Source organism: Ostrinia nubilalis, chromosome 10 (assembly GCF_963855985.1).
Source record: "Ostrinia nubilalis chromosome 10, ilOstNubi1.1, whole genome shotgun sequence".
Classification (NCBI taxonomy): Eukaryota; Metazoa; Arthropoda; class Insecta; order Lepidoptera; family Crambidae; genus Ostrinia; species Ostrinia nubilalis.
The window spans coordinates 8,821,902-8,844,678 of record NC_087097.1 but is presented as its reverse complement, the minus strand read 5'-3'; the positions used below and the strand labels follow the sequence as shown (position 1 = coordinate 8,844,678).

At 40.7% G+C, this 22,777-nt stretch overlaps 1 protein-coding gene across 1 annotated transcript in view; it reads left to right on the top strand.

The window, feature by feature from the left end:
* Positions 1–21,488, top strand: part of LOC135075431 (uncharacterized) — a 51,057-nt gene extending 29,569 nt beyond the window's left edge. The window contains exons 5-13 of the mRNA XM_063969872.1: positions 2,223–2,382; positions 3,639–3,868; positions 5,872–5,994; positions 11,505–11,654; positions 13,144–13,342; positions 14,460–14,680; positions 15,164–15,428; positions 15,966–17,275; positions 17,845–21,488. Coding sequence (XP_063825942.1) covers positions 2,223–2,382; positions 3,639–3,868; positions 5,872–5,994; positions 11,505–11,654; positions 13,144–13,342; positions 14,460–14,680; positions 15,164–15,428; positions 15,966–17,275; positions 17,845–19,476 — 4,290 coding nt within the window. The 3' untranslated portion in view covers positions 19,477–21,488. The remainder of the gene's footprint in view (positions 1–2,222; positions 2,383–3,638; positions 3,869–5,871; positions 5,995–11,504; positions 11,655–13,143; positions 13,343–14,459; positions 14,681–15,163; positions 15,429–15,965; positions 17,276–17,844) is intronic.
* Positions 21,489–22,777: the final 1,289 nt, after the last annotated feature.

Sequence of the window (22,777 nt, the reverse complement as noted above, 5' to 3'; positions counted from 1 at the left end):
CTGGAATTAGTCCAGTAGTGTTACTATAAACTAAAATAGTTTGAATTTACGTTATGAATGATCAATGTCATATTTTCTACTAGTTCGCTTAAGAGCTAAGCGACAAACCACGTATGAAATCAAAATTCAATTATAGCTGTATGCCGTCATACTTATCCTCGCGCAGGTAACAACTACCGGCTACTTAGAATTATGCCATCGTATCCATTGTGTCATAGCGAATGAATACGTGATTTTGCGTTTTCTAAGTATATCCAGTATTAAAGCCGTATACACATTTGACGATGACGTACTAACCCGATCGAGTTGACTGCGCACCTGGCTGCCGTGACGTCACATCGATGCTCTGGTACGGATGCGACGAAGGCGGGGAGGTGTACTGAGGTGCGAGGGAGAATAGCATTCCAGCAAGTTGCGCAGTTAGCTCTATCGGGTTGTACTATACACCTTCAGAGACGTATAATGTTTATGCGACGCGCATTTCTAAGTTAAATGATATAAATAGTTCTCATTAACGGCTTCATTATACCTAATTAATTTGCAAAAAAATGTAAGCCTTTCATCCATTATATTTATGACCCTTTTAAAATTCTCATGTTAGCATTTTATTGGCAATAGTTTCGCGACCTAAATATCGCGAATGGCAACAAACAGTACAGACTACAGTCCACAGTTTAAAAAGCAAACACTGTGGCATCTTACACCACTGTAGTAGGTGCTAGTTTGCAACAAAATTATCCGATGTGTTGTATACTGTACACTAGTGTACACATACTGTTTCATTATGCTTATTGTCAAGTGCTACATTCAAATTGGCGCTGTATTTTAATCTTTTGAGCCCAGTGCATCTGCCATCAGAATGCGGTCATGTAATTGCTGTTTCCTCTCAACGTCTTTCTCAAATTCGACCTTAATTAACACATTTACAAAAGATTTTCGCAATTCTCGCAATCAGACTCAAGAAGTTGACACTTAGTGAGTGGACACTGCGCTTAACATACACATACTAAGGCCACACTGTCGAAATGTTTACATTTATTGCTGGAACCTATTTTAAGAAATGACGAACGACTTAAGTTTTTATAAACTGCTTAATGTAAAGCTCAAATTGTTATTTGTCAAAATAGATAACATCTAACGAGTTTATTTATTTAAAATACTGTGAGCAGCTAAATGTCGTTCGTTACTTCGACATGTCTATTAATACATTTTGGGGCGCCGCAAGTTGTTTGTCCTTGTCCCATACTGCAGCTGCATATAACGCTGACAAATGCAGGATTGTTTGTAAAAGGGTTTCACTCCTTTTATGAACGTATTGATTACACATAACTAATAGGTTTCACTATAAAATTGTACAATTATAAAATTCCGCATATTTAGTTACTCGAGTAAGCTAAAACGCTAAGAAAATTTGCCGACATTTCTATGTACAGTCAACAGAAGTAGACATAATTTTATTGCAAAATCACACCCATCAGAACTACTACAAAGGACAATGACCAAAAGTGGTCCAAATGTCCACCACTAATGAGACCTATATTGGCTTATAGTCCATTAAATATAGATTAACTTTCAGTATGGGACGAAAAAAAAATAAGCTGTCAGTAAAATGTTATAACTGTTTGAAAAATTGTAGTAGTTTACGCGCTAATCTCAGGAACTACTGGTCCGATTTGAAAAATTATTTTTGTTATGGATAGCCCATTTATCAAGGATGGTTTTACGATAAATAACATCACCCTACAACCTATAGGGGCGGAGCAGTAAAGACAACTATTTTCTACTAAACTATTTTCACGCGTACAAAGTCGTAGAACAGCTAGTTAATATTTAATAAAATTCATCTATAACCCCGCGCCACATGCGACATGACATAACATGCGTAGATTAGTCCAAAATGTGCGATGGATAGAATGATATCAAGAACGTTTTCCGGATGAAAAGGTAAAAAACAGACTTTTCATTCAGTCATAACTTTTTACTGACAGCATATTTTTGATTGCGGTTTGGTTATAATGAATCAGTATTTAGTAGACTATTTTAATATATAGGTTTCGTTAGTGGTGGACATTTGGACCACACTCCATACATTTTTGGTCATTGTCCTTTGGTTATTGTTCTTATAGGAAAGTTGCATTTAAGCAATAGAATCAATCCTTTTTGTCAATCATCCATGAATGGGCCATCTTGTATAGCGTCTAACCTAAATTTCAACTCCGCAGGACTACAAAAAGCCGTTAGAAGAGAGCAGTCCAGCGATACTGAACGCCTGCAAGATCCAAACATTATTCCACCGACTGCCTGACATACTACAATGCCACCTGCACTTCCGAACCGCACTGGCCGACTGTGCGCGCACGTGGGACCGCGATGAAAAAATTGGTGAGGTTCCAGAACGTTCTAGAAAGATAAGACTGTTGGACAAAGGGACTCCTAAAGATTTTCACAATGACACACCTCTTGCAACCTTCGTCAGTCCATCGACACTGCTCACGTAAGTTTTCCCACACATTTTGTAAAGCAAAGATGAACTACGACGTTGGACCCATTTTTTTGGCATAATTGGGTTGACGGTTGTGAGAAAAAAATAGTTCATGGTGTCGACAAATAATTCAGTTTGACGTCATCAAGATAAAGCAGTGCATTGCTGAACAGGTTTTCCCTAATAAGCGCCATTAAAAAAACCTTGTCTGCGGCTTGTTGCATTCAGCTTAGCGTCAAATTCTTTAGTAGACAAGGTGACGCTACGTTATGTAAATCACTCACAATTTTCTATGCAATATGCATGTTAACGTGCTCGATATCTAAGATCGAGTAAAAGTTATCCGATCATTTACAATCTGATTTCTGAATTATTTAAATACTGCTCGCGGCAGTTGTCGCTCTCACTAGAATCAATCGAGAAAGAGATTGCGAATACAAAATAATTTAATTATTTAATAATAACACAAGTTTACAATACTGTTTCGTATTAAGTGTCAGACAGAAAAAACAAACATAAGTTTGGTAACACGGTATACAACCACATGTTTGCTTTGGATCCGCCACAAAAAACATTTCGGCAAACTGCAGCGTGTGAAATGAATGAAATTCAACACGTCTCAGCACACAGTAATTTTATGTATCGTCTGCAACTAAGTTTGTGAGCTGTTTTAAATAACTAGCTCTTAAATAGCTTTACATAACAATTTTTAGGGATAGCTTTGTAAATTAAACGAATATCAGTGGTAATAGTGAAAAATTAGTAAAAGAGGCAAATCTACTACCGATGTTTGCTTTGTTTACTTTTATCTATCGTATCTACCATGCTCGCCAATGGCAATAGAGTCGAAACAGCGCAATCTTAATACCTCAGCTACACTACTATAGCAAAGTTGGAAGAAGTTAACCTAAGTAGGTAGATGGTGAAAAATCGACTCGCCAGACCTCCGATTTTTGCTTGTTTTGCGCCCGAAGCTTTTCTAAGCTTATTTTACGAATTGTCTGACTTCACTACGCGGCTAGCTTCGATACTCCGTCATTTTAACTCAAATTTTTCTTTTAGGCAGTCTTATCCCTTATATCCTTATATCTTAATCCAATAATATTAAGATATTATGTCATCTAAGCTCTAACATAACTCGTTTCTTTTCTTCCAGGCGAGGTCTTTCTCAGCGCGTTTTCAAAGGCCGTCGTACTGGACGTGTACTCGGACTTCATAAACAACTTCTCGGTGGCGATGGAACTGGCCAAGATGGAGTCCAAACGCAAGTCTGCGTTGGCTGACTTCTTCAAAGTGAAGCAGATCAGTGCACATGACAGGCTGTCGTTCTTTGGGTTAATGGTCAAGCCGGTGCAACGGTTTCCACAGTTCATCATGTTCTTACAAGTGAGTAGTATTATAATAACTGCATGTGCATAATTTTTACTGGCCACGGTTTTCACAAATCCTACCTACACCGCTTCAAGATCATAGACAACCCCTACTGCCCCTGCGATGACTCCAGCTTACAGGATATTGACCATCTCATGCGAGACTGCCCAATATTTAGCAGACTCCGGCATGAGCACGAGATGACATGCAACAATTTACGGATTGACCCCTATAAGCCACAACAAATCATAACAAAATCCCAACCAATCGTCACGTTCATAGCCCTCATTAACTCAATAGTCCATCAACTCAAGGGGATCAGATCAACAAAACATAGCTTGTAAGCTACGTAGTGTTGGATCTCTCTCTCTTTTCACGTTTGGTAGCAGACTGTATCCATTAGCAGACTGCAACTAAACGCCCTTGGAGCTCAGAACTTTCGAAGTTCAATAAAAACTGTGAGCACATTATTAGGTACTTTAACCAAATCGAAAAAGTGCCGAAGACAAAAAAAAATAAAATAAAAAAATAACTGCATGTGATAGGTACTGACTGAACTGACGGCCGATGGGGCAGTAAAGTACTGGAGTCGAGGCCACGTACCGGAAAGCCCATCGTACCTAGGACGTTCACCCACAAGGTAGACTGACGACCTCACAAAGGCAGGAAAGCACTGGATGCAGGCCGCTACCAACCGGTCATTATGGAAATCATTAGGGGAGGCCTATGTTCAACAGTAGACGTCCTATGGCTGAAATTATGATGATGTGATAGGTATGATGACATTGCTACCTTCAACAAGACGAAACATTAGTTTTTTTGCTGTTATCTAACAGACGAGGTATAGAGATATGTGATCCGAGACGTCAGAAATGTAAGAGCAACAATATTTGTTTCGTGGCATGTGGGAGGCGGAGTCATACTTATTTTAGGAAAATCAGAATCATTCAAGCCAGAATTGTCTTAACCAAATTACAAAAAAAACTGCAATAAATACAAAATTTCATTTCTGCGTAATATTTTACTGCGTTTTGTCCAATAGAAATCGGACCTCCCGAGTTGATATTAACCAGTAGACAACGAAGGCAATTAAAAATGCTTCCTCTAGTCTGACTCACAAGGTGCTCGGCTACTTCAAACAAACGCCTTAATATTTTCTTATGAACTTAAGTACTTGAAGTCCAAAGTTCATCGTGGAAAATGATGTTTTTAACATTTGAAATAAAAATTTACATTTCTATGCTACATATTTTCTACTAGACAATTCTGTAGATAAACTTATAGTCAAGATAAATATGTATCCGGTATTAGAAGATGTTTCAAAGGGATGATGAGGTCGAAATAACAGGAAAAACTTGCTTAAGCTTATACTTTATGTAATTTGCTGTAAGGATATTGTATAAATTAACTATTAAGGATACTCATTATTGTAAGTTGAAGATTAGATCGCGCACGATCATGTTCATAGCCTGTAATGATAGTATTTAAGTGGTTGTTAGTGAATAAGTATACGCCACTATTTATCTCCGAAGAAAATTAATGATTTTTCATTAGGATTCTAACAAAACTTTGAAATAATGTCAGTGTATGAATTCGTTATGGATTTAGTTAAATAAAATAACAGTAAATGTTGTATAGTTACTGTAGTAAAATGCCGAACATCGAGCTTTATTTGAGAACCGAACTCATGGTCATTGCTCATGTTCGTTCGGCGTCGTTCGCCGATCATTGTCAATGTAAACCTTAGTTGAATTAAGTCGAATTATTCAATATCAGTAATAAACATCTTCAAAGAACGAGACCAATGTAAAACCACGCTTCTTAACTTGAAATAAGATGTACAGTCGACAGCACGTCAACGTAAACACTGTGGTATCTTACGTAGTTGCGATAGGGGCGACTTTGCAACGAAAATGTATAGTCTGATGTGCTGTCGACTGTAAAATTGTATGTATCAACATCTTCAGTGTCAAAGTAAAACCATACCTCCCGGATTGAAATACGGTTCTTTTTCGCAGGACCTCCTCAAACACACGCCTCCAGGACACGCAGACCGCGTGGCTCTGCAGAGGGCGCTGACACGGCTTGAAGCACTCGCGGAGGCCCTCAACGAGAGGAAACGCGACGCGGAAAGGACGCAGGTAAGACTTAGACCTAAAGAATACCCAATAGGTGACTGAGATGCGCTGCTTCTTAACGCTTGCCCACTTATTGTCCAGAAACAGTAGTAGGGTTTAAAGTAATACTGGAGCGTGTAAAAGTGATTGAGGCCCTCATCGAGAGGAAACGCGACGCGGAAAGGACGCAAGTAAGAGACTTAAGACGAACTTTTCGCGCTAAAACTCTGAACATTTATAGATGAAATTTGGTATAGAAATAAACCAAAACCAGGTCCCAGGTAAAACCAGGATAGTTTCATCCCGGTTCTTCAAAGGGGGACACAGGTCTTTTCTTTATAACCTGTTTTATACACCTACGCGACGAGTAGGTATTATGTAGGAAAGGCATTACTCCAGCAGAATCTTACCTTTTCAATAATTATCACTTTCAGAATCCTATATCATTATCCTAAATCCCGTTTATCTGTGTACCGAATTTAATCTACATTGATTGACCAATTAACCTGCAGACAGGCAGACACTGTCTACAATAGCCCGGTCTGTGAGCACGTAAAATTTTGTCCAATGACCCCAAGCTACCCATCCTTATCGCGCGTATTTATGTTGCTGTCGCGCTCGCACACTCACTGCGGGCGCCCATCTCACAGTCGCGACAGCAATATAATTACGCGCGAGCGATAAGGATGGGTAGCTTGGGGTCATTCGACAAAATTCTACGTGTTCACAGACGAGACTATAGACAGTGTTACTTTCTCATTAATACATTAGCGTGAATTCTAATTTTGTTTATCGTTCTATGACATCTTCCTCAGGTCACTGGTCTATGTATTCATAACACATAAAACAACGATTAAATGGTAATCTAATGCAATAAATGTTAATTTAATGTGGATTTGATATTATGTAACGAGCATTTACATAAAATGCGGTGTCAACGCTCTTGTATCGGAAGTAATAACTTAAAATTGTTTAAATTAGCGACTTATAATGAATTTTAAGAAGTCGTTTAGGGGCATTTCTCTGTAAGCTCGTACAGGTCCCATACAAATGCTGTCCTGGCAATTATTTTTAACATTTTCCAAAAAACCGTGATCCATTTCAAAGAAAATTTACTATTATTTTAGTTAGATAAGGAGTCCCACTGAAATTATTAATATTTTCCGAGTTATTAGCGATTTTCCAAGAAATCATGACAGGGGACTGTTAATTGAGACAGAGGACTGTTATACTTTAAGAAAAAGTCATTTTAAATTGATCAATTATTTATTATTTTATAGCAAATCAATAGTAAACAAAATGTCTTTATAAAAAATTAACAGAAATAACAACTTTCCTTAATAAACATTCATATCAAAAATTAACCTTAACCTCTGAGGCACTGAATTCCGAGTACCACCCATTCCTGCTATTTCATCATCAAATCTTTGAGGGGAATTTGTGGTCAATTCAGGTTCAGCAGATTAAAGATTTTCCGTTATAATGCTCACAAGAACCACTGTTGCAAAAGCAGCTGACACTTTTCATTGTTAGTCATCAACATCATTTCAGCACTGGACGTCCACTGCTGAACATAGGCCTCCCGCCCTCCCCCAATGACTTCCACATCGCACAGTTGGTAGAGCGGCCTGCATCCAACGCCTTCCTGCTACCTTTATGAGGTCGTCGGTCCACCCACAAGGTGGCTCGGTGTCGCTTGTCTCACGCTGCGTTTTCCGGTACATGGCCTCTACTCCAGAACCTTGCTGCCTCATTGTTAGTGTTTTATATTTATTTGGAAAGCCAAGGATGGACCAGGAATAAATACTTGCGACCTGATGCACATATTTGTGCAATTTCAGGCAGAGGACTGTTGCCAGGGGACTGTGTATTTCGGCTAGATTTCATAATATTTACGAAAATGATGTTAAATAGTGTTTTAAGAATCTACCGATCAATTGAGACATAAATATTATATCAATTTATACTTTATTTAGAGATTATTAAGTAATTAACATGCATATTATAACTTACCAGAGGACTGTGTGTGGTGGCGATTCAAGCGCGTGTTCACCTCACAAATGACGCTCTGACACTAAAAAAATAGGCATCTCAACGCCGCATTCGGCAAGGTTGCCTATTTTATAGCAATTGCATTTCATTTCACTCAAAAAAAAACATCGTAGCTATTATAGTTTTTTTGTATTATGAATTTAAATTTTTGGCAGGGGACTGTATTAAAATTCTGGGGACAAAGTTTACAGGAGTTTACTAAATAAATAAAATTGGTAATGAGAGCTTGTTTTACGAAAATAATATAATTTCATTATTATTCTTTACGCTACGAGCTGCCAGATGTATGTAGTTTCAATATCTTCTTCGTAAATCTCATTTCTAGGCGGAAATGCAGTGATGGGGACAGCCAGGGGACTGTATTTTTCGGGCTTCAATCGAGTCTACAAAAAAACTGAAAATAGTTATAAAGTTTTGGGGTTAAAGTTTCATTACGAGTGTGTTTTTTTTAAATATTTTAATTGCTTTCTGAAAAAATCGGCCGGGACAGCCGATTACGAGCTTACAGAGAATCGCCCTTAGATAGTTAATTTTTATCTAGACTAATCACTCAGTTTTGTACATTTAAAATGATGCATTGATATTTATAGTTTATTTAGGTAAATATTAGTTGTTTACAAATATACAGTGTGAGTCACGTTAAAGTGTACATATGAAAATAGATAAAACTAGACCTATTTTTATCGACAAAAAAGAGGTCAAAAAAATTTTGAGATTTTTTTTAATCTTTTATAGAATTTTTTTTCTTCCAATTACTTATTGTAAAGAAAACGTAATAACTTTTAAACTAAGCGGTATATCTTGATAAAATAAAAACAGTAATAATGCTAAACAACAGGCGATACTAAAAAAATACATAAAATACACAAAAAAGGCCAACAAATAATAAAAAATGATACTTTTTGAAAAAAATCTGCTTTTAAATTCGTGTTTTTTTGGTTATTTGATAAATTTCTCCAAAAAATGCCCGTATAACCGGTGGTTTTTATTACTTTGTATTATTTTCTATTGTATTACCTTTGTAAAACCAAAAATCGCATGTCTCTATCTCTATCACAACGTTTGCAATGATCGTTTGAACTAAGCCTCTCCAGGCGCGCCATTCAACGCTTCGTTAACAACGAAACTGAAGATGGCTCTAGATTTGTAATTTTGATAAAGACAAGTTAGATTTCAAATAAAAAAAAAAGATTTCGAAGTAAAATAAGCATTTTAGTTAAAATTAAAATTTTCTCTACCTGTAGCGGAGAATAATATTGTGGCAGGCCTTTGTTTAAACGATCATAGCAAATGTTGTGATAGGGATAGAGACATGCGATTTTTGGTTTTACAAGGATAATAGGATAGAGAGTAATACAAAGTAATAAAAACCACCTGTTATAGGGGCATTTTTTGGAGAAATTTATCAAGTAACCAAAAAAACACGAATTTAAAAGCAGATTTTTTTCAAAAAGTATCATTTTTTATTATTTTTTGGCCTTTTTTGTGTATTTTATGTATTTTTTTTAGTATCGCCTGTTATTTAGCATTATTACTGTTTTTATTTTATCAGGATATACCGCTTAGTTTAAAAGTTATTACGTTTTCTTTACAATAAGTACTTGGAAGAAAAAAAATTCTATAAAAAATTTAAAAAAAAACTCAAAAATTTTTTGACCTCTTTTTTGTCGATAAAAATAGGTCTAGTTTCATCTATTTTCATATGTACACTTTAACGTGACTCACACTGTATTGATTAGCCTTTGCGGGAAATAATGAACAAACAAATATTTGCACTGTGATAATGTTGTCGTAGACTAATACAATCTTTGTTTTGTTCACTGTGGCGTCTAACACAGTCGTAATACATATAAGCGATTTTGCGATAAAAATGAGTAGTGTGATGTGCATCTGTTTCTTGTAAAATAGCACCTAATTCAAGTACCTACATAGACGTAATATTTTTTAGAATTCTTACTTATTGATGTTCAGACAATCAGAAGTTGCAATAGTCATGAATCTTTTTTGCTACCATTATACTTAATCTAAATTATTTCACCAATAAAACTCAATTACATTGCAACTAATTTACCGTTCCGAGATAATTTACATTACAGACTATGATTTACGATTATTGTTAAAGCAATCAGACCGTAAGGAATGTTGTAATAAATAATCTGCGGCTTCTTGTTGTGCTGAGAATTATAATACTGAACATTTTAAACACATAGTTCTATCAGTTTTCTTCATAATAATTGCATTCCGGAGATAATGTTATATTGTGTATTGTATGATGAATCTACAAAATACAGTACATCAAACGTCGTAACGTCGTATTATTAGGATGTTAACATAGTTCTTTACGCATCGGACGTATCGCACGCAACGGATCGTAGTATTATTTATATAGTAAACTCATATAAGTGCGTCCACCTGTCCGCATCGTACTCATCGCACATCCGATACGATGTGTTTTGTACGATGCGTCCGTTGCGTACGATACCGACAAGTGGACGCTTAGCTTTAGTCGCCTCTTACATGCACGGGAAGAGAGGAGCCAGTCATACTCTGCCAGAACCGCGCCCGGCGCGTGAGGAGTGTAGACCAAATCCTTCATTTATGTTTGGTGAATTGGAGAGGTTTCTGTTTACGCATTGAGTATAATTTTCCCGTCAACCTCTCCAGCTAATTAAAATAATGCACTTGTGTTAGGTCCATCACAATAGTACAGCAACAGCGAGGATCATCCCAGCGTTCCTCGGATCTTGAGTCGGTCTTCACCGTTTCTCTATTGTCGCTTTTTTCTCGGATCTCTAATTGGCAATTTAACACCGATACCATTTGGTCTTGTAAAATGACCTGTGTGCTTAGTGCGAGTTTGCATTGAACGTCGTCGCTAGCGAATGCGTAAAAAAACTATGAAGATTTTAGTTCTTGAAAGTATCCGCTAGGACCGCTCGCACAATTCGTCATACATTTAATGTAATTTTTTTACGCAGGCGCTAGCGAAGACGTTTGATGTCTACTCGCACTAAGACTAGGCGCAGACCACCGATTTTTAGTTGGCCGATAGTTGTGCCCGATTTTAAATTGTGTGAAGAATCGGCTAAATCGAATCGGTGTAATGTGCGCACTTCCATACATGCCCATACTGATCAACTGCCCGACTAAACTATCGGCCGACGAAAAATCGATGGTCTGCGTCTCGGCTAAGCCTCATGGTGATAATAATAATGATGATTACTAAAGCCTGGTCCGTGAGCACGTAGAATTTTGTCCAATGACCCAAAGCTACCCCATCCTTATCGCTCGCGCGTAATTATGTTGCTTTCGCGTTCGCACACTCATTGCGGGCGTCCGTCGCACAGTCGCGTCAGCAATATAATTACGCGCGAGCGATAAGGATGGGTAGCTTGGGGTCATTGGACAAAATTCTACGTGCTGAGAGACCAGACTATAGTAATGATCATGATTACTAAGCTAACATAACTTTCGTTGCGCAGGCGTTCCGCGCGGCTCTCCGGCGGTTGACTCGAGGGGGTGTGACGGGGGCGGGCGGTGCGGGAGGGGCGGCGCGGTTCGGCGCCGCGAGGCTACTGGCCTCACGCGCTGACAGGAGGCATCTGTTGAGGCAGGATGACTTGGTGCAGTTGGTAAGTAGTTTTTATGTTTCGTCAACGTTTTAACCACGATTACAACTTGAATTCGTTTCAATACAGTTCAAAATACTGTGGTAACAGTTCTGGCACCAACAAAGGGTCAGCTTTAAATTCCACTATGTAACCACCACTTCTTTTATTTAGTAAAATCTATCAGCCAGTGCCATCTTTTGTCTGTCTTGTCTCAATCTTTCTATGCTACTTTATTTTAGACGAGTTGCTATTCAGTTACTCAGTTGAAGTCTTATCATATTATGGATGTAATGATTATGCTGAGGCGTGGACGTCACATTATTTGCAAGATGCAGTATAGTGTGGGTACGATAATTTAAACAACACCTTTTGGTAAGGTTGCCAAAATTAAGGAAAAAACTTGAGAGAGGAAAGAAGTTGATAGAGGTAAAGTAAATTTTGACGATATTAATAACACACTCTCACAGGTTCTACATTGGTTCACTGTTAACAACTTATTGTTAAATGCAAACAAAACTAAGTGCATTAAATTTACCTTACCTAATGTGAGGCAGGTTTCCACGCAATTAATGGTGAAGAATGAACCATTAAATAGCATAAATTCCACAACATTCCTGGGAATCACTTTAGATGCTAAACTTCAATGGGGTCCTCATATTGAAACTTTGTCAAAAAGGCTCAGTTCGGCTGCTTTTGCAGTGAGAAAGATAAGGCAATTAACTGACATTGAAACGGCAAGGCTAGTATATTTTAGCTATTTTCATAGTATAATGTCATACGGCATATTGTTGTAGGGCTCAGCCGCGGACATTGAAACTGTGTTTGTTCTGCAGAAGAGAGCAGTGCGGGCCATTTATAACCTTGGACCCCGATTTTCCTTGAAAGATTTTTTTAAGGAAATAAACATACTGACCAGTAGCTTCACAGTTCATTTATGAAAACCTTTTATATGTCCGCAAAAATATAGAGCAATTCACGAAAAAGAGCGATTTGCATAACTTTAATACAAGAAACAAAAATAAACTTGCCGTTCCAAATTTCAGATTGCATAAGATTGGTAATTCATTTATGGGAAAATGTATTAAATTCTTTAATAAATTACCACAAACTGTTGTAGAACTACCCATTCATAAATTCAAAGCACATATTAAAAGTACCTTAATGAAAAAGGGCTACTATAAAGTCGATGATTATTTAAAAGATTTTAAAAGATAAAAATGTTTGGGATACGTTACTGCCTAGCTCGCATAAATATTTATAACTTTGTACATTTTAAAGCATGTAAACCTTTGAAAAAGAGGCTGACAATAGTGACTGAGTTTCTTGCGCTGCTTCTTCTCAGCACTGGCCCATTTATTGTCCTGAAGCAGTGGTAGGGTTAATACTGGGACGTGTAAAAGTGCTTTTTTTAAGCCTATTTACAGAAATAAATGAGTTTTAATGAGTTTTTTTTAACTACATCCCCTGACTAACCACATGCATAATAAAATTATCAATGTCTTTTTCGCAGGAATTCAACCAATCAGGTGGAATATCCAAGTGCAAACCTCGTCGGCTTCTCCTTCTCAACGATCTGGTGGTTTGCGTCTCTGTGGGCGCAGGTGGCGATGATGCCGAGAGACTGGGGCTCAAGTGGGCGCACCCTGTACAAGACGTTGACGTTTTGGACACGGGCACCTCGCCTACGCTCAGTAGGGTGCTCGCTCAAGGTAATTTGAAACTTATTACTGAGCTTTAAAGCCCGATATAGCGTGAGCGTTGTTTTGTTGAACACGGGAACCTCGCCTACCGCTCAGCAGGGTGCTGGCTCAAGGTAATTTGGCTTATGGCTGCGGTATAAAGTCGAGTATACAGGGTGGAAACGATAAGTGATCTCACTCGATTATTTCTAAACTATACAAGATATCCAATAAATGGTTACTGATCCTGAAAGTGCTTCACGAGCTCTATCCAACGGTATCAATAATAGTTTACAAAATAAACTGGATCTATCTGAAAATTCAATGTTTCCAGTCTCCATACATTTAGTAAAACCACAGTTTATTAAAAACTAAACAAGATATCCAAAAACTGGTTACTGATCCTGAAAGTGCTTCACGAGCTTTATCCAACGGTACCAATAATAAGTTCTAAAATAAACTGGATCTATCCGAAAATTCAATGTTTCCAGCTTCCATACATTTAGTACTGCCACAGTCATGGCACTCATGTCTCGATAATATTATAGCTAGTAAAGCTTAAAACCAATGTTTTCCATGAATAATTTTAAATAATAATGCAATTTACGAGTTAATTTTAAGTGTTTATTATTTAAAATAAAAAAATTAACACTTCTAATATTATGTGGCTGGCATAGTGGCATACATTTAGTATGGAGGCTGAAAACATTGAATTTTCGGATAGATCCAGTTAATTGTGTAACCTATTACTGATATCGTTTGAAAGAGCTCGTGAAGCACTTTCAGGATCAGTAATCAGTTTTTAAATATCTTGTATAGTTTAGAAATAATCGAGTGAGATCACTTATCGTTTCCACCCTGTATAGCGTAGGTGATGATGATACAGAGTTTAGGACTCAAGTAGGCGCAACTTATACAAGACGTGGACGTTTTGGATAAAAGGGCATCACGCTTACTCAAGGTAATTTGATACGTATAGAAAAGACAATAAGGTCGCGTAGCGTGGGGAACAACGACGTGCAAGGATTGGGGCTCAAATGCAGTCCTTGAGTCGTCATCAACCTGCCTCTTTCCCTTGCAGCGCCGCTGAGCCTAGAACACTGTAAAGAAACATTCTTAACGCAATCACATAACGCTCTCATTCCAGGCATGAACCGCAGCGGCAGTCTCCGCTCAAACTCAAGCGGCAACGTGCACCAAAGCACAGCCACTGGCGATTCCCTCTGTAACGAAATGTCAGCGCTCATGCACGATTACGAGACCGTGTCGCGAATGGCTGACCTCGCTGCCTCTATGAGGACGCCGTACCCTGAGCTGGCTCCTGAAATGTTCAGGGCTTTGCTGCAGAACATACAGAAAAATATACAGGTACAGATTATTTCTAATGACAACAGCAATCTAAGTTCTAAGATGTCCATTATCTTCCCTGATAGAAATGCCGTTGTCCGTGGTGCTTATCTTGTCATAAAGGTTACTAAACCTTTGTTTGTCATATGTCATCCGCTTTGCTATGGAGGGATGTCGAACCTTAATTTCGAACTCTTATGTTCTTCTGATTAATTTCGTTGCGGGTTCAATGACAGTTTAATTTTCTCCCGGGACAAACTTGACCTTCATTGGTTAGGTTTTTGTGGCGGTCAAGCTGTAGATCCTGGCTACACAGGAGTTGCAGTGGTGGGAATAGTCCCGTAACGCTCCAGCTTACAATACTTAGCTTAGCTCAGTTCTTACAATACCCAGCCATAATATGATAAATGAATAATGTAAAAGCTGTTAGTGAACAGCAAATAGAGAGAAACATCTATTAATTTAATAAACAACATTCAAACCTAATTTTATTTTCTCCCTCAGAAAAAAGACGACGAAATGGCGTGGGTGGATTCATGTTGCCTCCAACTGACGATACGCGGGCGCGAAGAACCGGTGACGTTCCGAGCGAGCGAACCGGGCGCTCGCCTCGCGTGGGCCACCGAGCTACGATTAGCTCAGTTAGCTCAGGCGTCCGCAAACTCGCCCGCCTGGCGATTGCCCGCGCCGCAGCAAGCGCCTGCGCATAAGATGCCGTTATTTGTAGCCGCTACGCCTGTATACTCGTCCAAACATTTGACCGAGGTGAGTAAGGCTCAGGGGGCTACTCGTTTTACCTGCGTCAGAAGGAGGGTTATATTTTAAACAAGTTTTCGGCTTCGAATCTCCTCCATACAGCCAGGGGCTACTCCAAAACGCTGTTTACGTAGTTTCGAGTCTATCTGTCACCGTCGCACATGCTGGCATATCGATTTGTATGAGAGGGATGGAAACAGTCGAAACTTCGGATAAGCTCCGTAGTTTCTACCAAAACGGAGAGGAGAAGAGATGAGTTTTGAACATCCAATCCGATTTCGTTTTTCCACATCTCATTTCCGTTCAGCTTCGGTAGAAATGGAAATGGCGGATTTTTTTTCATGGCTAACGTCTGGAACCCGGACGCGAACGCAGATTGAAAGCTTTGGTTACTGAAGCTTTAAGGGCAATTTTTTTTCAATCGTTGGATAACTTTTATCTGAAGAATAAGTTTGGCACATTGACAGTTTTAGTATGGGAAATATGTCAAAATGGCATTGAAAAATCAGCCCTAAGTGACCGTACCATAAACACTATTTCGTTCCACCAGGTGCGCTGCGGCTGTTTCTACACGTCAAGCGGCAGCCCGCGAGGCGCGTCAATGCGGCGCGCGCGCTCCTTACTATGGGTGTGCGCGGCGGGCGCGGCCGCCAGCCACGTGGCCGTGCTCGCGCACCGCGCCGCCAAGCTCAAGACGCTCGTCACGCTCGACCTGCCCGACACCAAGGTACACAGACACAGCACCCAGCGGCCCCAGCCACGTGGCCGTGCTCGCGCACCGCGCCGCCAAGCTCAAGACGCTCGTCACGCTCGACCTGCCCGACACCAAGGTACACAGACACAGCACCCAGCGGCCCCAGCCACGTGGCCGTGCTCGCGCACCGCGCCGCCAAGCTCAAGACGCTCGTCACGCTCGACCTGCCCGACACCAAGGTACACAGACACAGCACCCAGCGGCCCCAGCCACGTGGCCGTGCTCGCGCACCGCGCCGCCAAGCTCAAGACGCTCGTCACGCTCGACCTGCCCGACACCAAGGTACATACACACAGCACCCAGCGGCCCCAGCCACGTGGCCGTGCTCGCGCACCGCGCCGCCAAGCTCAAGACGCTCGTCACGCTCGACCTGCCCGACACCAAGGTACATAGACACAGCACCCAGCGGCCCCAGCCACGTGGCCGTGCTCGCGCACCGCGCCGCCAAGCTCAAGACGCTCGTCACGCTCGACCTGCCCGACACCAAGGTACATACACACAGCACCCAGCGGCCCCAGCCACGTGGCCGTGCTCGCGCACCGCGCCGCCAAGCTCAAGACGCTCGTCACGCTCGACCTGCCCGACACCAAGGTACACAGACACAGCACCCAGCGGCCCCAGCCACGTGGCCGTGCTCGCGCACCGCGCCGCCAAGCTCAAGACGCTCGTCACGCTCGACCTGCCCGACACCAAGGTACATACACACAGCACCCAGCGGCCCCAGCCACGTGGCCGTGCTCGCGCACCGCGCCGCCAAGCTCAAGACGCTCGTCACGCTCGACCTGCCCGACACCAAGGTACATACACACAGCACCCAGCGGCCCCAGCCACGTGGCCGTGCTCGCGCACCGCGCCGCCAAGCTCAAGACGCTCGTCACGCTCGACCTGCCCGACACCAAGGTACATACACACAGCACCCAGCGGCCCCAGCCACGTGGCCGTGCTCGCGCACCGCGCCGCCAAGCTCAAGACGCTCGTCACGCTCGACCTGCCCGACACCAAGGTACACAGACACAGCACCCAGCGGCCCCAGCCACGTGGCCGTGCTCGCGCACCGCGCCGCCAAGCTCAAGACGCTCGTCACGCTCGACCTGCCCGACACCAAGGTACACAGACACAGCACCCAGCGGCCCCAGCCACGTGGCCGTGCTCGCGCACCGCGCCGCCAAGCTCAAGACGCTCGTCACGCTCGACCTGCCCGACACCAAGATACCCGCCACTGTGGTCAGGCGGCGGGTTATGTGGGGCTCTCCCCTCCAGAAGGGAGGGGCCTACCCACTAAAAATCCACCATCTCCGTCTCGCTGAGCACAGGTGGGAGCCGGTGTAGCGAGGCCTTTCCCGACATGTTCCACCTATGCGCAGACCATCTGCTATGCGTGCAGACTCACTTCGACCACGCCATCTTTGATTTTTATAGTTACAGTTTGTTGTACTGCAACTGACCACTCGGAGAGCCTGGAGTTCACGGGCTCTTTCTTAGGCTGAGTTGCACCACCTAACTTTAACGGTAACCATAACGATAACCGGTACTTTTTGTATGGAGATTGACAGATTTTTGACATTTGTTAAAGTTAAAGTAAGATGGTGCAACCCAGCCTTAGACCATAATTTTCATTGCCACATATTATTTCATTGAAATAAATTCAAATAATGTATTTTGTGGTTTTATGCAGGTTACCTCCATGGAATATGCAAAAGGACTCCGACAAGTGACCACGCTGTGCGGCGACACAGTGTGGCTCGGCACTGAGGACAAGAAGATCATCATATTCTCCGGCGTCGAACCGGAGAAGCAGGAGAAATTAACTGAAGTCCAGACCATCGCGGCCGTCACGCAGATACGATACCACTGCGATTCCATGTTCGTGGGACTCGCCAACGGACGAGTGTCGGTCTTCAGAAGGAACCACGACGACTCCTGGGCGCTACACGAACCACTCGCAATAGAACTTGGCGATAAACCAGTCCACTGCGTGCTACCGGTCGACGGAATCGTCTACGCGACGTGCGCGCGACGCGTGTTCGCTATCAACGCGCTCACAGCCGAAATCATGCGCATATTAGAACTCAAGGGTGACGACGACAGATCAGTGAAATATCTCGCGCATTCCGGCGTCGGATTATGGACCGCGTTCTCAGATTCCACGTACGTCAGTCTATACCACGCTGAGACGTTCGAGCATCTGCAAAACATTGACATCGCTGCAGACGTAGCGAAGACCATCGGTGCTAGGGAGGGAAGTAAACCCGCTCATGTTTCCGCGTTGCTAGCGGGACAAGGGTTACTGTGGGTGGGGACAACCGCTGGCGTCACTGTGACCGTCCCCCTTCCTAAGCTAGAAGGACTGCCTCTCGTAGGAGGACACATGGGAGTTTCCTATCACGCTCACGCGGGACCGGTGACTTTTTTACTGTCATTGGTGCCGGAAACTAGGGAAGTCGACGTGAACACGGTGCGACGGAATCTGTCAAATGCGCGCGCTCTAGCCAACTCAGCGACGTTACACGAATTCAAAGAGGAGGAAGCAAAAGAGAATGACATCGATAAACCTAAGCTAGAAAGGCGGATATCGGAGGAGACGAGCCCGTACCGGCCGCAGCGAGTTCAATCCGCGGTCGTTCGCAGGAAGAAACCGGGAGACGTGCGGCTCAGCAAAACGCTGCCGAAGTGCGCCAACTTGAACGCGTGTGACGTATACGGCTTATTCGGGGACTTAATGTTCGTGAAGGACTGCGTCGGGGAAGCCGACGTGAGTGGCTCCGGTGGCGAAGCCCTAAGACGGAGTGACCCCGAACTCGCCGCCATTCCGTTCAGAGTTAGCACACTCGACCGCCGGCTACGAATGCGGGCAGGCCGACCGAGGAGTCTCGATCTATCCAGCTGGTCAGTCGATTCCCGCGCGTCGAGTCTCTGCACCTCATCAGGCAGCGAGGAATCGATGGCCCTCCGCGGTGTTTCTCGAACAAGTTCGGGCGCTTCTGGGGCAGCGAGTCTGGCACCGGTTGCCGTTTCAACCCCAGACTCAACATCGAGTAAATCCACCGCATCAGACCGTTCGATATCTAGGAGCGATTCTGCGAACGCTCAAGAAACCAAAACGACCGGGAAGAGTGCAGCTAGGAGTTTAAGGGGCTCGGACTATGTGTTAGGAGAGAGTGCGGCCCGAAGGTCCGTAGTGACGATAGTAGGAGGGCGAGGGTACGTGGATTGGAGGCAGACGGCTGACGCAGCCGAAAGGCCAGCGCCCGCCGCTGACCCCAACCCCAAAGACGCTCACCTCATCCTCTGGGAAATGCGCTTGTGACCTGCCCCAGTGACAAAACGGTACATGACACCTCCAATACCACATGAAATATCTCAGATTCAGTACGATTTTTTCAAGGAAGAATAGAAATCGTCGAAACTACTTTTTGGCGGTTTCTATTTCTATTGGTCGTTGAAACAACACTTTAAATCTACTACCGTAGAAAGTTGGTAACCGTAATCCTCTATAGTCCGACAATTTGTGTAAAATATGTGTACAATGCTTCGTTAATAATAATTGAATATCGTATAGAGATTCTATACCTTCATTCGAATTCAAATTACAGGTAGGTATTTATATCTGTTTAAAATTTTCACTACAAGGGGTAAGCAGTGCTGTATCACCCTGCATTTGGAATTTTTCGGATTACCGCGATTCTACTGGATTTTTTGAACTGGTGTCATATACCCAATGGTTAGGGATTTTTGTACGCGCGTAATTATTTACGTGAGAGTATCGGACGGGTCCGTTTTCAGGATCCGATTTTGTGTCATATTACGTAATGTAAATACCAGTGCGTGCTGTATATTCCACTTGAATGGGCTATTATAGTGTAATTAGTTTTAAACTCGTGCTAAATATTGTAAGTTGTTAATTCCTAACACGCCTTATTATATTGCGGTTTCGCACGTAAAGAGTAAGATTTATTTAATTCGAATAGATTTACACTGAGTGTAAGGTTACGTGATGAGCTTTAAATTATTTTTCGACGTTGCGGGCTTGCTTGTTGTTGGCCCTATGTTTACATTGGTTTTTGTATAATATTGTGTAAGCGCTGGTGCATTATTTTTGTGATCTTATATTGAACTGTTATCGATTATAGTAATAAATAAAACCTATAGACTCACAAAGCCGTGTTCAATTTAAATTTTTGTCTCTGTATGAATGTAATAGAATGAATCGCCGGTTGTCATGCAGTGAACCATTAAATTATTATAAGAACTAACCAAATAGTGAGTATTTCTTTATTTTATATTCTGATTTAAATTATGTGGTATGATCTTACATCCCGCCATATTATCATAACGTCTAGATGTTTATTTGTAAAAATGTAATTAAACTCTATTTACTGTTTAATTTACTTTATCGTACGTAATTAATTTAAATTAATACTTTAAATTTTATACGAAACCTAGTGGCCTTATTTTTACATTGAAATTTCCAGTGTGTGTGATTATAATCGTTTAAGCTTTATTGTTAGACATAATTATAATGTCGCTTTAAGAATTAGACTGATTTAGCTTAAGCGTTAAAACGTACTATTAGTTGAATTTTTAGTGATTAAGACGAATCTACGACACGAACGAATTTCACAAAAATAAAACGGGTATTTATACCGGTGCATAGTAAATTGCGACTAATGCAACGAGACATGGGATGCCTAAAACATATTTTCTTTTTCGAAATCTCTAATTTAATGGATCTCCTCGACCTCATGTCTCAAGCTTATTAATATGACAAAAATACTACCACTACTATAACGTTTTTTACTGTTTGTTAAATATTCATAGTTGAAAAGGTTGTCTGTTTCCGTCACAAAGTTGTTAACGTTTGCAAAAGTTCACGGTTCAATTATTCACAGTCCATACTTGAGTTTAGTACTGTTAAGTCGTTAGATTGTTATTTTCGGTCAGTAAAACATGAAAATAAACGTTTACGTACAAATCCAAAGAGGCAATTTTTTTTTTCAGTGTAGCTAATGCTAAATTAGTGTTTCGGGTTATTTTTTCGTTTCACAGCTTTCAATGTGCCAAATTGTAAAATATCAGATGTATTTGTTTATATTGTACAGAGATTTAATTACGATTGTGTTTATTTTGTTTATATTACTTCCGTACAGGTTTTTCATTATTTTTCTGTTTGTTTGAACCATGAAATTACAATATGTTAACTTTCTCGAATATCCTGAATTTTGTACTGAAATCAAAATGTCTTTATTTATACTACAGAATGTCACAACTTATATGTACTAAGGTGTAAATAAATTCTAAGTTTATATGTATACACCTGTATTCAGTGGTTTTATTTATCCTTCCATTTCTCAGTTAAACTGCAAACAAATTAGGGAGATAATTAAATTGAAGTTTTCCTTGTGGTTTCTTGTGCAAGACAGTTATGTACACTTTGCACATTACGCTATGTAACAAACAAGTAATATTGCATCAGACACGAACGACGCAATATAAAACAAATCAAAGGGCTATTGAAAATCTATTTTAGGGGTAATGACTGTTAAAATCGTTAGTAAATAGAGATGATGATGAAATCAAATTGGAAATTGCACTTCCCAGGAGATAGGTATAAACAATAAAAACGCCTGCCAATTAACTGATAAGTGATGCGCACGATAACGATGTCATTGTTTTAAGATTGTAGAGTCGGTGTGAGTTCTATTAGGTATTCATAAATTATACAGGGTGACTGGAACTGAACCCGCCATAGCTAATACGCGTATAGAGGAGGTCATTTGCTAATTATTGAACCTTACTTTCTATGGCTAAAGTTTTATAGTTTAGGAGATATGTAAATTTTTATACTTTTTTCAGATTTTTCCGAAATTTGACCTAAAAACTGCTTAATTTTTTTTTCTTGCATGATTTTAACCGATTTTTTTATTTGATACTAATATCGAATAAACCTTTAGTCAAATAAAATAAATTTCAGATCTAGATAATGATTCAATAACTAGTTACGAGCCGCCAAAGTTCAATAAAAGTACAAACCACGATAAACAATTCAAGTTCGAATTCGATTAAATCGATTAAAAAAAAACTAATGTTGATAATGGATTGCCATTGATCTTAAAAACAGCTCTACCTTCTCTCCTTTCCAATGATATATCACACGTAGTAATTAGATACTGAAATTTATTAAAAATTCAAAGTTTATGGAAGAAAATGGAGTAATAATACGAAAATTATCCATACAAAGTTTCTTCAAATATCTCATATTTTCTGCTATACTCCTTTTCATAACTATTTTTATGTGTTTTTTGAAAAATGAATTTAAAAATAATAATCACATTATGAAGAAAAGAGTTTAAAAAAATTCGAAATCAACTTTGTATGGATAATTTTTGTATTATTACTCCATTTTCTTCCATAAACTTTGAATTTTTGACAAATTTCAATATCTAATTACAACGTGTAATATATCATTGGAAAGGAGAGAAGCTAGAGATATTTTTAAGATTATTGGCAATCCATTATCACCATTAATTTTTGTTTCAATCGAATTCAAAGTAGAATTTTTTATTGTGGTTTGTACTTTTGTTAGACTTTGGCGGCTCGTAACTAGCTAT